The 14,013-nt window shown below is 35.7% G+C and overlaps 1 protein-coding gene across 1 annotated transcript; it reads right to left on the bottom strand.

The window, feature by feature from the left end:
* Positions 1-3,758: 3,758 nt before the first annotated feature.
* On the bottom strand, positions 3,759-13,736 carry LOC129276330 (uncharacterized). Its single transcript, XM_064109526.1, has 6 exons — positions 13,646-13,736; positions 11,567-11,679; positions 10,789-10,960; positions 9,804-9,923; positions 9,126-9,194; positions 3,759-6,539 (listed from the first exon to the last, which is right to left on the bottom strand). Exons 2-6 carry the CDS (start codon positions 11,618-11,620, stop codon positions 6,517-6,519), a joined length of 438 nt encoding a protein of 145 aa, XP_063965596.1. The 5' UTR covers positions 11,621-11,679; positions 13,646-13,736; the 3' UTR covers positions 3,759-6,516.
* Between the last annotated feature and the right edge of the window lie 277 nt (positions 13,737-14,013).

Genomic DNA, 14,013 nt, shown 5'->3' with positions numbered 1-14,013 from the left:
TTTTGTAGCCATATGAGTTACCCAAACGGAAAAAAAAACTGCACAAGAAACACAAAATTGACACAGATAATGTTTCTTTTGTTAACATTTATTTTGACAATATACATGTCTATTGTTCCATCACAAATATATAATTTTGATATATCACAATATCAATTACATAAAAATACATATCATCATTGATCAAAGTGTAACAAACATTCATTTATTATAATTATCAGTACAAAAATACACAATTATACATAAAAAGTACACTGTTGGTGGTCCATAGGTAGCTGGCCAGTTTATTATACAGTGTGTCCCAGAAAAAAACAAAACAAAACTAAGAATGAATGATGTTTCATCATAACTTAGACCCCTGTAACACCGGATATCCTACCCGAGACCAATCTCGGGGCGCCCCGAGACTGGTTTCCAAAAAGTTGACCTAAATTCTTGACCCCTTATTACACCGGAATCGTAACGAGTCTCGGGGCACCTCGAGACAGCTTTCTGTGCGTTTACACCAAATTACCAAAGGTGTCCGAGATAGGTTTGGCAAGGCGCCAAGCGCATGCTGTGTTTCTTGTTTGGATAATCGTTCCACGTGAAGGGCATCAAGCGAACCTGTCTCGGGCAGGTTTGCGTTTACACCGAATCGAAAGCAGTCTCGGGGCATCTCAAGACCGGTCTCGGGTAGGTTTGTGCATATACATCGGATTAGAAACCTGCCAGAGACTACTTAGGAAATCTTAGGAATTAAAGTCTCCTCTTCCATCTCAGTGGTGCTACCTGTATGATACATAATTCATGCACGAGTGAGCAAAGTTAATTTGAAGAATACCAATAAGTCATTTGATGGACGGTATATGAATTCAAAAGACAAAATCACACCACTCAAAGTTCCATGTCTATTCTTTGTATGATACCTCAATAAAAGAGAATAATCAAGGAATAACAAAGTTCTGTTTCTTTAAATATAAAGCCTGCATTTTCAAACAAAACCATTTTCATGGATTGCCTATCATAGCAATTGCATAGGGGTATAACAGACTTTATGCATGGTTGATCATCAACAAAATAGAGTGGTGATTAAGAAGTCTGCTTAGCCTGTAAAAATGTCTATGATTAATGAAGCTAAAAGATAAAAATTCAATAATTCTCAGTTTTGTTATTTTTCTTCCATTATCTTATAAATGGATTGCAGATTCAATTTGTTCAGTATTAAGTACAACATTCTAAAAGCAACATTAATAAAAAGAGCACCATATCTATATATGTCTACATTGCAATACAAGCATAAGCGTTTTTAATAAGCATATAGCAATACAAGAGTATAGAGAACCCTACAAAGGGGGGCCACTCAAAGTATTTATGCAGTGGAAAAATGCACAAAAGGAATTTTTCGCTGGCAAACGCAGGTAATTTACAAATAAGGTATTAATTTTGATAAATGAAAAATATGCATTTAGATGGTTTCTAAAACTTGTGGATATGTGAAAAACAATATAGTTGAGTGGCCCCTCCCTATTGCACACAAACAAAGAATAATTATTCTATTTAAGAAGATGTATCAGAAAGAAACACAGGAATATGAGTAATCGATTCCGATCATTCAGGTGGGGAAGGGGGGGGGGGTGGAGGTTGATGGTTGCTGAGTGTGAACACATATCAGTGAAAACATATGTTTGTTTGTTTGTTTTTGTTTTTTTGAAGGAATCTATATATTTTTGTTTTCATCCTGTCTTTCTATACTAGGTCAAATACAGTGACACTTTAGGGCAATAGTAAAAAACCATACCTATCAAATATCTGGGTTACACTTCGTAATTCCGAAGCTTCGTAATTCCGAAGGTTCTTTATTCCGAAGGTTCATAATTCCGAAACACGTAAATTGCCTATACCTCGATGTTCGTTAATCCGAAAATGTAAAAGGGTTCGTTAATCCAAACATTTGTGGCGTTATTCCGAAGGTTTGTTAATCCGAAAACGAAATAAGGTTCGTTGTTCTGAAGGTTCGTTAGTCCGAAAACGAAATAAGGTTCGTTAATCATTTCTTTTTCGGACTAACGAACCTTCGGAATTACGAACCTCATTTCGTTTTCGGATTAACGGACCTTCGGAATTACGAACCTCATTTCGTTTTCGGACTAACGAACCTTCAGAATTACGAACCTTATTTCGTTTTCGGATTAACGAACCATCAGAATTACGAACCTTCGGAATTACGAACCTTCGGAAATACGAACCTTCGGAATAACCGAATCTTCGGAATAACGATGTTTCGGAATTATGAATGTATGCGAAATATCTGACCCAGTTTAACTCATTATTTATTAACTCATCCCCCCCATGCTAATCATAAGCCACTTAAAAAAAAAACATGTTGGGAATACAGGTTAACTCTGCCAACAAAAAAGTGGAACCTCTTGTGAGTTGTGACCATAGTAATACGTTTCCTTTCTAGGAAATCATACAACATAAAATATGAGAGTTGAACAACACACATCTAGCACAATCTGATAATGAACACATTGCTTTGATCTGAGTGATTTGACTTAATTACAACTTTGGCAGTTTACTACATACACTGTATTCTAATTTGAAACCCTGCAGGCCAATACAGGTATAGTCTGTCCACAGTGCACAAAATGGAAAACTACATTTGTCAGCATACACAATCAGAGCACATGAGCTGCCTACATTCGGCTTCAGTACATTTATAAATTTATATTACGTAACCATGTAATTATCATGATGTTTATAGTAAATGTATCATGATCAAATTTGTTTCAATGGTTATTCTTTTATAAGCTACTGAAAAGTGCAATTTGATTGGTCAAGAGCTAATATTCATAGAACTATATTGCAGTGAATATAGAAAATGATAACTAACTACATTTAACTCAAGGAAACAGGTCTCTAGTACAATTTTGAGATGGAACAAACACAGTACTGAAAATGTATTCACTAAAAAGTACCATTTGCTTTCACCTTAACTCAATAAACAAAACAATTCTTTCTGCAAGTACTGAATCCAACTTAAAAAATAGAACAGACACAGTACTGAAAGCAATGTCTTCAAATCTAATAATGTGCACCAATCCACTCAAATTGCCATTCACTTGCGATCTGAGTTAATAATTTACAATTTTGACTGCAAATACTGAACACAACCTAAAATTTGAAATTCAAAATCAGATCCACTTTTTGTTGAGAAAAGTACAGTTAAATGATTCAAGCTTTTTAAATTCAACTAGCATATCATAACTTCAAAAATTTCAAAACAAATGAAAAGAAAATACCAGGTACTGAATTTAGCTCCAATCAGGAAAAGGAGATGATCACTCAATATGCAGTCAAAATTCATTCCTCCACCATTGCAAAATAAGAAATAGTTTACAGCCTTGAAAATTTCCAAAAGGTAGGATGTAAGGACAAACCATAATGTCTCTGATGGTGGAGGCATAAAAGCTAACTGCATTCATGAATATAAAATTCCACTACAACTCATCGTCATCAATTCACTTGTGTAATAATATGGAATAACCATGGTAACATGTACTTAATCTACTAGGACTAAATATGAATCGACTCTACAATGATCACACACTTGTTAAATTTGGCATCTGGGCCTCATTGAGTAAATAAATACACTCCTGATGGTAACTTTGCAATCAATGGCAAAAGCAGATATATTATTAAAACTGTTTTTTTATTATCAATATTATTATTATTGTTACTTTTTTTGAATTATTATTATTATTTTTTTCCTGGGGGGGGGGGGGCATGGGGTCAAGCAACCATATGTGGATTTTCCCTTCTTCTCCCCAGTAAATGTTTGCTATCAGTATCAGCTACCATGGGCGTAATAATATTCAAGCAGGGGGAGGGGGGGCTGAGACAACAGTTCATTCCCATTTCCCAAACAATTAAATTAAGCCAGAATCAACTACCATGGTAACACTGCTCAACAGCCAATCAAAAACTTTTTTTTTACAGGTTTCTACTGATAAAGCTGGTGGAGTAATAGTTGTGGTGTGTAACCTCTGGCAAAAAGAGCTATATAAACCAAGCTATCATTATTATCATTATTATTATTGTTATTATAATGTAGCGGCATAAACCACAAATTGGCTAAAAGTCAAGACTATATAAGAAACTAACGTTCACTAATTCATGTTCTGTTTCCCAAATAGGGTAAAGTCATTGCGAATTGGTCACTGGGTATGTTTTCTGGCCTAGTAACAAGGTTATTTATAATAATGGTAATTCTGGTTGGTCAGCCACGCCCTGGCCAGACCAGGAGTACATAGTAACAATAAACACATTGGTCAAGGCTTAGGCTGGTATGCAAATTAGCCTAAGCATCTCAGAAGGGTGATAAGCCATATGCATCTTCCACCTCAGAAGGAAGAAAAGTTTCATTGCAACAAGTTGTGCAGTTACATTCAATCAAAATTTACTGATATTGTGATACCAGGGTTTCCTAACCAAAAGTTAGCAACTAATCGTACACTTGATTTTCACGATTGATTGAACATTGTAGTCAATGGAATAGATTGTAGAAAAGTGTTCTACGATCATTGCTAAGCCTTGTGTTACGGGCCCCAGGAGGTCAAACAATCGCAAACTACCAGTTGCTCGCTCGCGTTTGTCAATCACCTATTTACGTTTCAATCATCGATTATTGTTATACACGTGTGAACACATCAATATTTCGTCAAGATTACTGTTTACTGTTATGGATGACTTAACCTACATTACTGTGTGATTGGACATTTATCTTTGGAGTGTGCTGGTGCGTTCGGATATTGACTATCCATGAGCCTAAGTTAACCCTTAGCTGTAGCTTAACCGTGCAAGAAGCTACATAAAGTTATTATCATTATTAATACTATTGATGACAAAGTAACCAACTTGCCCATACCCACAACATGATAATAATACATATGGTTTTTAGTAATCCAAAACCTTATTTGACTAATTTTTGCCCACTCTTCACTGATTTGAATCTCAGATTGTTTTCTGCTTGAATGAACATCATCTCTATGTCAGGTTTGACTTCTCCAATAAATAGGCAGGCTATTTTTGTACACATTTCCCAGAGCTCATGGGTTGTTTGCAGGGCACTGGGAACAATTTTTTAACTGGGGGTGCTGATGTAAAATTGAAATGCCCAAAAAAAAAAGTTTTCACTTCAAAGGCAAACCCCCCTCCAAAAAAAGGTCTCAATACACAAAAAATATAAGTCATTTTGGTTAAATTTTTCAATTTTTACACACCTGCCAGAATTCCACGCAGCACCCCCTAGGAAAGTCTTCAAGGGCCACGGTTGTTCGGAACCAGGAAGCCAGGGTTTTAAGAGTCACATGCCTAATGAAACCATTGTGATGTCATTAGTTTGTCCGTGCAACTTTGGACGATTTTTAAAGACTAGAAGCACATAATACATATGTTTACAGCATATGTGGAGGCAATATGCCTCTCTGTGTCTGTTGTGGAAAATGTAGCAAAGCTTTGATAACATTACCACTATCATACAATAGAACCCTTTTGTCAATATTCTCATAGAAGTGGTGTTCAATTAAACCAAGGTTCTAAAACCACATTTTTTGGAGTGCCATTTGCTATCTACAGTATTTCATCAAGAACAAATTACCTTTAAAGAGTTGATAAAAAATCAATTTTGTTATAAAATGTGAAGATGATATGAGGATACAATAACCTTCAACTAAATCATATGGTATATTATCTTTATAATGAATATCATATCAGTATTAAAGAAAACTAGCATTCCACAGAAGTGTGGTCTAAAATGATTGTTTGGTCTGGGCCCCAGAACACAAAGGTTAGCGATTAATCAATAATTTAAAAGAGCAATTCTGATTGGTTCCTAGTCAGTCTACTGAGCAAAATGCGCATGCAACGCTGATCCTGATAGGCCATTTCATGTAGTGATTAATCGCTAACCTTACAGGGCCCTGGGTCCCGATAACACAAAGGTTAGCATTTGATTGCTAATTTCAAAGGACAATTCTGATTGGTTCCTAGTCAGTCTACTTAGCAAAATGCGCATGCAACGCTGATCCTGATAGGCCATTTCATGTAGTGATTAATCGCTAACCTTACAGGGCCCTGGGTCCCGATAACACAAAGGTTAGCGATTGATTGCTAATTTCAAAGGACAATTCTGATTGGTTCCTAGTCAGTCTACTTAGCAAAATGCGCATGCAACGCTGATCCTGATAGGCCATTTCATGTAGTGATTAATCGCTAACCTTACAGGGCCCTGGGTCCCGATAACACAAAGGTTAGCGATTGATTGCTAATTTCAAAGGACAATTCTGATTGGTTCCTAGTCAGTCTACTTAGCAAAATGCGCATGCTATGATGATCCTGATAGGCCATTTCATTTAGTGATTAATTGCTAACCTTACAAGGCCCTGGAGTTAAATCTGGGCTATGTCAGAATACCAGCCTTTGATGTTGGAGGAGGCACATTCATTACTCTCTTGTGTATGATGATTAAGATCACTATCTCTTTTTGAAGACTTTATCTGCAGGAAAAGATGAAGAAAATACAAGTGGGTGGATGACGATAATGGGGACAAAAGAAGAATAATGAGGATGAGTTAACCCTAATTCTCCCGGGGGGGGGGGGGGGGGGCCATTATGGCCCCCCTCGACAATTTTCGCGATATATCTGCTGCGCAAATTTTTTTGACCTCGCCGCTCACTGACTTTTTACTTTCAAGTCTCGCGCAAATTTTGAGACCAAATTTGTGACGCCCGGGTACGCGGTTACGACATTACGCAACATTATGTAAGTGCATGTCAGACCCAAAATTGCTCATAAACGTGATTTCATGTACAAATCCAATGCAAATTGTGTATTTGGCCAAAATTCATAAATGTATCATTATTTCTACTTTTACTGATTAAACTTAATTAAGTTTGCCTTGTTTATGATCAGAATTAAGTCTGGAACGATTTCCATTGAAAAAACAATAAAAAACAAAATGTAGAAAAACAAAGAAATACATAAGAAATTTAAAAAACAATAAAATACATAAGAAATCGGTCTTGGTACCAGAATTTTTTTCATTCACAATGGTTAGGAATGCTATAAAGAATATTTTCACAAAAAAATAGCATTCTAGGAGCTTTATTTAGTGAATCAGAGCATAAAGTATGATTTCATGAATAAATTAGCATAATTAATTCATATAAAATAAAAATATATGAATTCAGTGAAATTTACCAATGCAACTGCGTAGATTACGTCATTCTCTACCATCATGCAAATTTTCGTTGTGATCACGCAATCCACGGCTGAGATCTTAAGGGGGGGCCATAATGGCCCCCCCCCCCCCCGGGAATGACAAGAATCAAAATACCCCGGGAGATTGAGGGTTAAGCAATATGGGGCAAAGCAGCATTTTAGTAAAATTACTTTTGATGCAATTCAAATGCATTAGTATTTTTCATTCAATGGTTTAAAAATATTGATTGAAAATAATTACAAAAAATATCTATATGGGCAATGCAATAAAATATCAGAATAGACATTCCAAATGCAAATTCACAAATCTTATACTGATATTCTCCATTACTCTCTATCTATTTCTAATACATAGATTTTAAAAAGAAAAATGTAGTAGTAAAAGAAAATGTATTACTGTTGCCATTTTGAAGAAAAACAGTTTCAATTAATTAATTGTCCTGAATGAGTAAAGTAGTCAATGCAAGCTCTTGATCTGCTTTCAGATGGATGGATTCCTAATTTTACTTTGACAAGATCATTGATTTATTAGACAAAATAGACCAAAGATGCATGTTTAAAAAAAACACATACACATACGTTAAGAGTTAGTGTAAACTGCCAATTATTAAACTTAAAGGAGAATGAAACCCTTGAAACCAGCTGAATCCATATCAAAGATAAAAATCAAAGAAACATATTGTTGAAAGTTTGAGGAAGATTGAATGAATAATAAGAAAGTTATGAGCATTTGAATATTGAGATCACTAATGCCATGTAGATCCTCCTATTGGCAATGCGACCAAGATCTGTGATGTCACACACGTACAACTCCCTCATTGCTTTAGTACTTATTTCACTTATATTCTCACTTTTATAGAATCTATCACAAGGTGAGGTGTTCTCTTTATGAGAGGACAAGTACAGAGGTTTCACAACATTATATAATTGATGAATCGTTTGTCATATGATTAGAATGAGCAAAAAGATATGTTTTGGGGTATATTTTCAGTGTCCAAAAGGGGAGAGTTGTTCATCTGTGATATCATAGATCTTGGTTGCGTTGCCAATGGGAGGATCTCCATAGCATTAGTGATCTCGACATTCAAATGCTCATAACTCTTCTATTGCTAGTCCTATTTTACTCAAACTTTTGTTGATCTTATTCTTTGATTTTTCTGCTTTCACAAAAGTTAACTTGCTCCAAGAGTTTCATTCTCCTTTAAGTGCTAGTTGGTTAGTTAAAGATAGCACTGCAAAATTTTATGATATTGGGAGTTGAATGTGCAAATATATTTTTAAAAAATGCATATTTAATTCATAATGATTAAAAAATAATTATTATTTTGGGAACTTTATTTTTTATACTGGCTTGTAGTTACATCAAAATGAATGTAAATTTTGGCGCGATTGCTTGAAAAGCTGCCGAATCAAAACGGGGGGGGGGGGGGGGGGATAAATTTTCAGGCTTGAGCAGATCTGAGCCATTTCACGAAATGACCATATGATACTGTGAATCTAAGAATTGGGAGTTGAATGTGCAAATATATAAAAAAAATTAAATGCATATTTCATTCATATCATATTCATTCTAAGAATGCCTACTAAAGGGATGTCAGTCAGTTCTACTGACTGGGCCTGAAAAGAGGCCAGATCATGTTAAAGCGCAAATATTCACTAATGAATGATACGCGCCGTATAAGCTAAAACAACAACAACAACCAATACATGTATGTGCTGTACAATGTAAAGTATGAAAAAGCCTGAAATTAGAAACTGTCGTGGCCTGAGACCAGGCAATTGCCCGAAGAATGGCATCTCTTTTTATTGGATGCCTATATTAATTGTCTTCATCTGTTAACAATGAGTTCAAAGCACTCACCTGCAATCGGATGTAAGGCCTCTTTCCATGATAATGTCTGTCGGGGTTCAGCGGAGTCTACTTCGTCATCTGTTTATAGAAATGAAAATAGGCGATGCATCAGCCTCTGACAGAACAAGTCAGAAAAATACAAAAGGTAATTTCAAGTTTGAAGTTGAAAGGTCGTGATTGCGTTAGCCTCGGACAAAGCAAACACGAGCCATGGATGGTGCCTATACCTTCCGGCGTGATTAAGGTAAAACATGAATTTCTTGAATCCATACATTTTTCATTTGCTAATGTTCCTTGTATTCTGACAAGTGTGCCAGAAATCTCTGCAAATTATGTGCAAAGAATATTATAATCTATCAAGAAAAACTACTGCCTGTCATGATTAGATTGAAAGAAAAAGAAATAAAAAACAACAATCATTAAATTTGAAATATGAGCATGTTGATTGACATTCTCTACAATGTTAAAACAATTTTGTATACACACTAAATGGAATCTTTCAAGACTAATTCACTGTGTGTTTAATAATCGGGATAAAGGTTTGGATCATATTTTGACATTTTTTTGTCAAATCATTTGTAAGGCTGCTCCCAACTTTATGACCAGCTTTTTCCTTCATTATAAGAGCTGTTTCAAGTGATGAAGGTAGAGACACTGTTTGTAGGGTTTTCTGTTACATTTTCCTACCTGACCGTGATGATAGTTTTCCAAGGTAACATAAACAGAAGAAAGCAACAGCTATGATGGCAATATTCATCGTGAGGCAGATGATGAAACCAGCCAGGTAATCATTTGTTCCTAGTCGTCCTGTGTACAATAAATATCAGATATCATATAAGATATTGTACATTGTTCCTAGTTCTGTGTACATAAAATATCAGATATCATATAGGACACTGTACATTTCCTAGTCATCCTGTATACAAAAAATATCGGATGTCGTATATGATATTGAAGACTGAAACTACCTGTCCTCTGTGCAAAAAATATAGGATACCATATAGACAATGGACATTGTTTCTAGTCACCCTGTGGAAATAGGAAATTTTTAACTTTGTTCGAAGTTGAAAAATGCACATTGGAAAGCATGCTACAATCTCATCAACAAAAACCTACTCCAAATCAACCAATGATATGGTATTTGAAATAATGCAATATAGATCAGTCTGGAGAATTTTGATTGGTGTGACTACAGCATTACAAATAGTACACAAGCAAGAGTGTGTTGATGGAGATGCAGAACTAAAAAAATGGATTGGCATCTGATTTATTTAATTAGATTTTCATTGATGCAACTTATTTTATTATAATGGAGACATATCATAAACACATGTATGAAAATGTGAAATAACTAAGCATGATTTCATGTAATAACATAAGAAAAAGGAAAGTATGGATGAGACATCATCAGCAAACCTAAAGAATATTCATAAGGACATACATATAACTGTTTCCACAAAATATTGCTAAACTTTAAAACTCAATAACTTTGTTATTTTTTATCAGATTTTGATGAAACTTTCATCATTTTGCTTGCTTGAATTTTACTCTATACAACTGTTTTCAGCCCAGAGTACCCCTTTAAACCCAGGCATTTGTTTATAGAAACAATCAATGAATGCATAGGAGAACATTTTTTAACCCTGCAGATTTGAAAAGCACAATAACATACCTGAGCTTTGTGGAGTTGGAGGGAGTATAGGTCCATACGTTGGTTCATTACTGGTATGTGTTGGAGTTGATTTAGATCCTTCCTCAGGTTGAGGTGCAGGGCTAGGTGTGCCAGGAATGGTAGCTCCATTGATTGCTAAGAATAATTGACTAAGCCACCAAGTGCCAAGTACCTATAGGAAAATATACAAATTTGATATATTTGCTATTCATCTGAGAATACATTTTATCAAGTCTTTGAGGATTTGAACAATCTGATATAAAACGTAAATAAAAAAGCAATGAAACAACCGATGTATCAAATAATAAATCTTATTTATACTTGAAAGCAGGCTTTCAGCACTTATTTATATTAATTTTATCAAATACATTTTTCTTTATCATAAAAAAATGCACTGTGCATTGTGAGGCATCACATGCAATCTATGCTTTGCCTACTTATGATCACGAGTCCTTAGAGGCCATTCAGATTTTATCTCCACTGTAAAAATCTGGTTGCGTGTTGTGACAGATCACAAGTGGCGATCTATCTTCACATTAATACAATAAAAGAGAAGTCAGGGCCACTACCACACAAAAATTTGAGATGAATTGCAAATACAAAAGCATCTTTCTGAATCATTCCTCTTCACAGAACTTTAAACAAAAAGTGCACCCAACTACGATCTTGATTGGCTATTTAAATTTAGCGATTGATTGCAAAACTTTGTGTTATGGAGCCCAAATATGATAGTGCTATCAATGGTAACTGGTTTTAACATCAAAAGGGGGTTACATACCACATTCAATCTCATCATCCAAAGAGCATCCATGATGTTTAAAAAGTCTCCCATCAAAGTTAAAGGCAGTTCTCTTCTTGTATTAGGCACACAGATGACATGGGATTATCAACCTGTAACAAATTCAAAAATAATATTTCAAACTTCATTTTAATCCATTCAGTTACCCGTTTAATAAAGCGTACCCTTCGGCATAGTCATTTTCCTTTTTTTCAATTTCAAGTTTTACTCTTTAAGATGTCCACATTGTGAAGGCCGGGCAAGAGAAATGATCTTAATATTTGATGCAAGTGAATAAAATGTTTGACAGGCCTTAAATTTCATTATTTTTATGACAAGGCCAGTTTGGCCTTAAAATATCTCATATTTTTTAGGGCACCAAGGCCACTACAAAGGGCACTAAGGACAAAATCTTTTTCAAAAAAGGGCATCGAAGGCCATTTTCTTTTCAAATGTATTAAGCCGTATTTTCCTGAAAATTAAACCGTGACCGTGAATAAACATCACCCCCAAAATCGGGAGGCTAAAAAAAAAAAAGACAGACCAAAGTTGTTAGCAAATTTCAATGAATAATCATAGAAAGATCAGAAGCTCAATAAATATATTACTAATTTTTGTATGCTTAAAAATGGTTACTTCATTCTTTAATTTTATTTTGAAAGAACATAAATCATTCTTGTTTTCTATTGTTCTTCCCCAACGTTACCCGACGCACGCGTCTGTAACGTTGGCGAAGAACAATAGGAAACAAGATGGCGGCGTAAACATCGGGCAAGTCTCTTCCGACTTTACACAATATTTCTCTCATTTTTTTGATGAATTCTTGTTCAAAAATAACAACGAGAGCGTAGAAATGTCGGAAATGAAGTTTTATCCCATGTACATGATTTAGGCATTGGGCTAGATCTTTTAGAAAGAAAGTAGAAATTTCGGGGGCGAAAGTTTCAGGTTTTTTGGTGGTACACGCAAAAGTATATGACGGAAGCCCTGGCTTCGTATGAGAGTGACCTTACGTTAGTAAATGATTTTTACTCTCTAGAAGCCGCCTGGCTACATACACATGACATAGGCCTATAACCCAGAGAGCTCCAGCCCGCGTAGCGGGCTGGAGCCCAGACGCTCAGTGTGCAAACGGGCATTCAGGTGAGAGTACCGTGAAGTTTGGTCAAAATAATTTTGATAATACATAATTAAAACAGAAATTAAGCACTTACCACGATTGTATGGATGATAGTCTAACGAGTGGCAGTTTCCTGACATCGAGGCACAGACTGGAACCTCAAAAAACGATCAGTTCTGTCGCGGTAGCTCTCCTCTTTCAGAATTCAACACAAAATGGCCGATCGAGACCGAGGCTAGTATAGCACTAGCGCATATAGACTTTGTCAAATTCGCGCATGCGCCCTACACCCTCTCGAACGGCCATTTTGCTATGAATTTTGAAAGAAGGAGAGCCACCGCGACAGAACTGATCGTTTTTTGAGGTTCCAGTCTGTGCCTCGATGTCAGGAAACTGCCACTCGTTAGACTATCATCCATACAATCGTGGTAAGTGCTTAATTTCTGTTTTAATTATGTATTATCAAAATTATTTTGACCAAACTTCATGGTACTCTCACCTGAATGCCCGTTTGCACACTGAGCGTCTGGGCTCCAGCCCGCTACGCGGGCTGGAGCTCTCTGGGTTAATAGGCCTACTGATATTATAATGATGTACCGTATACATAGGCCTATATGAAACATTTTTCTTGTGCATCCTTCTTATATGTAAAAGATAAAAGTTTGTCGTAATGCTAATAAGTGACTGTTTTACTCTTAGAGTTAGACTTAACTAACGTTAGTTCAATCAAGCTCAAGTTGTCCAACTAAAAACGGAAGAACACATCGCTTTGCACGTGTGGGACTGAAGTAAAAAAAAATATACTCATACAGACACACTCCATTATATATTTCATTCTACGAGAATGAAGAACAATTTCGCATTTGAGAAACATACACATGCTATCAAACGATTAATTCAATTCAAACAAATTGATAATGCTTCGGTTCCAATTAATAAAGGACTTTAAACCGACTTACGCTTTACTGGAAAACGGCTTTACATTTGCTTATTGGGATTTCATCCTCAGCATATGCGTAGCAGACAAAATTTCTCCATCCATATCATATCGGCTTCAACGGTATATGGTCAAGGAGATATCTCTCCTATCCTAGTATGGTAGCCTATCATACAGATCGGGGGGGGGGGGGGGGGAGGCCTTGCCTTACAAGTTAAATGAAAAATTTATTCAAAATGAGTGAGGTTATTGCTGAATTCATGAGTTGTTGGTGTCTAAACTGAATTATTATAATGATCTTTTCATAATGAGCCCTTTAATCAATCATATGTGGCCTAATGGCAATCCAATATTTTTTTCTAATAGACTATATAGCTCCATCACTTGCAT

Source organism: Lytechinus pictus, chromosome 14, assembly GCF_037042905.1.
Source record: "Lytechinus pictus isolate F3 Inbred chromosome 14, Lp3.0, whole genome shotgun sequence".
In the NCBI taxonomy this organism is placed as follows: Eukaryota; Metazoa; Echinodermata; class Echinoidea; order Temnopleuroida; family Toxopneustidae; genus Lytechinus; species Lytechinus pictus.
Note: the sequence above shows the minus strand (reverse complement) of the source record. Positions and strands in the feature narration are given on the sequence as shown.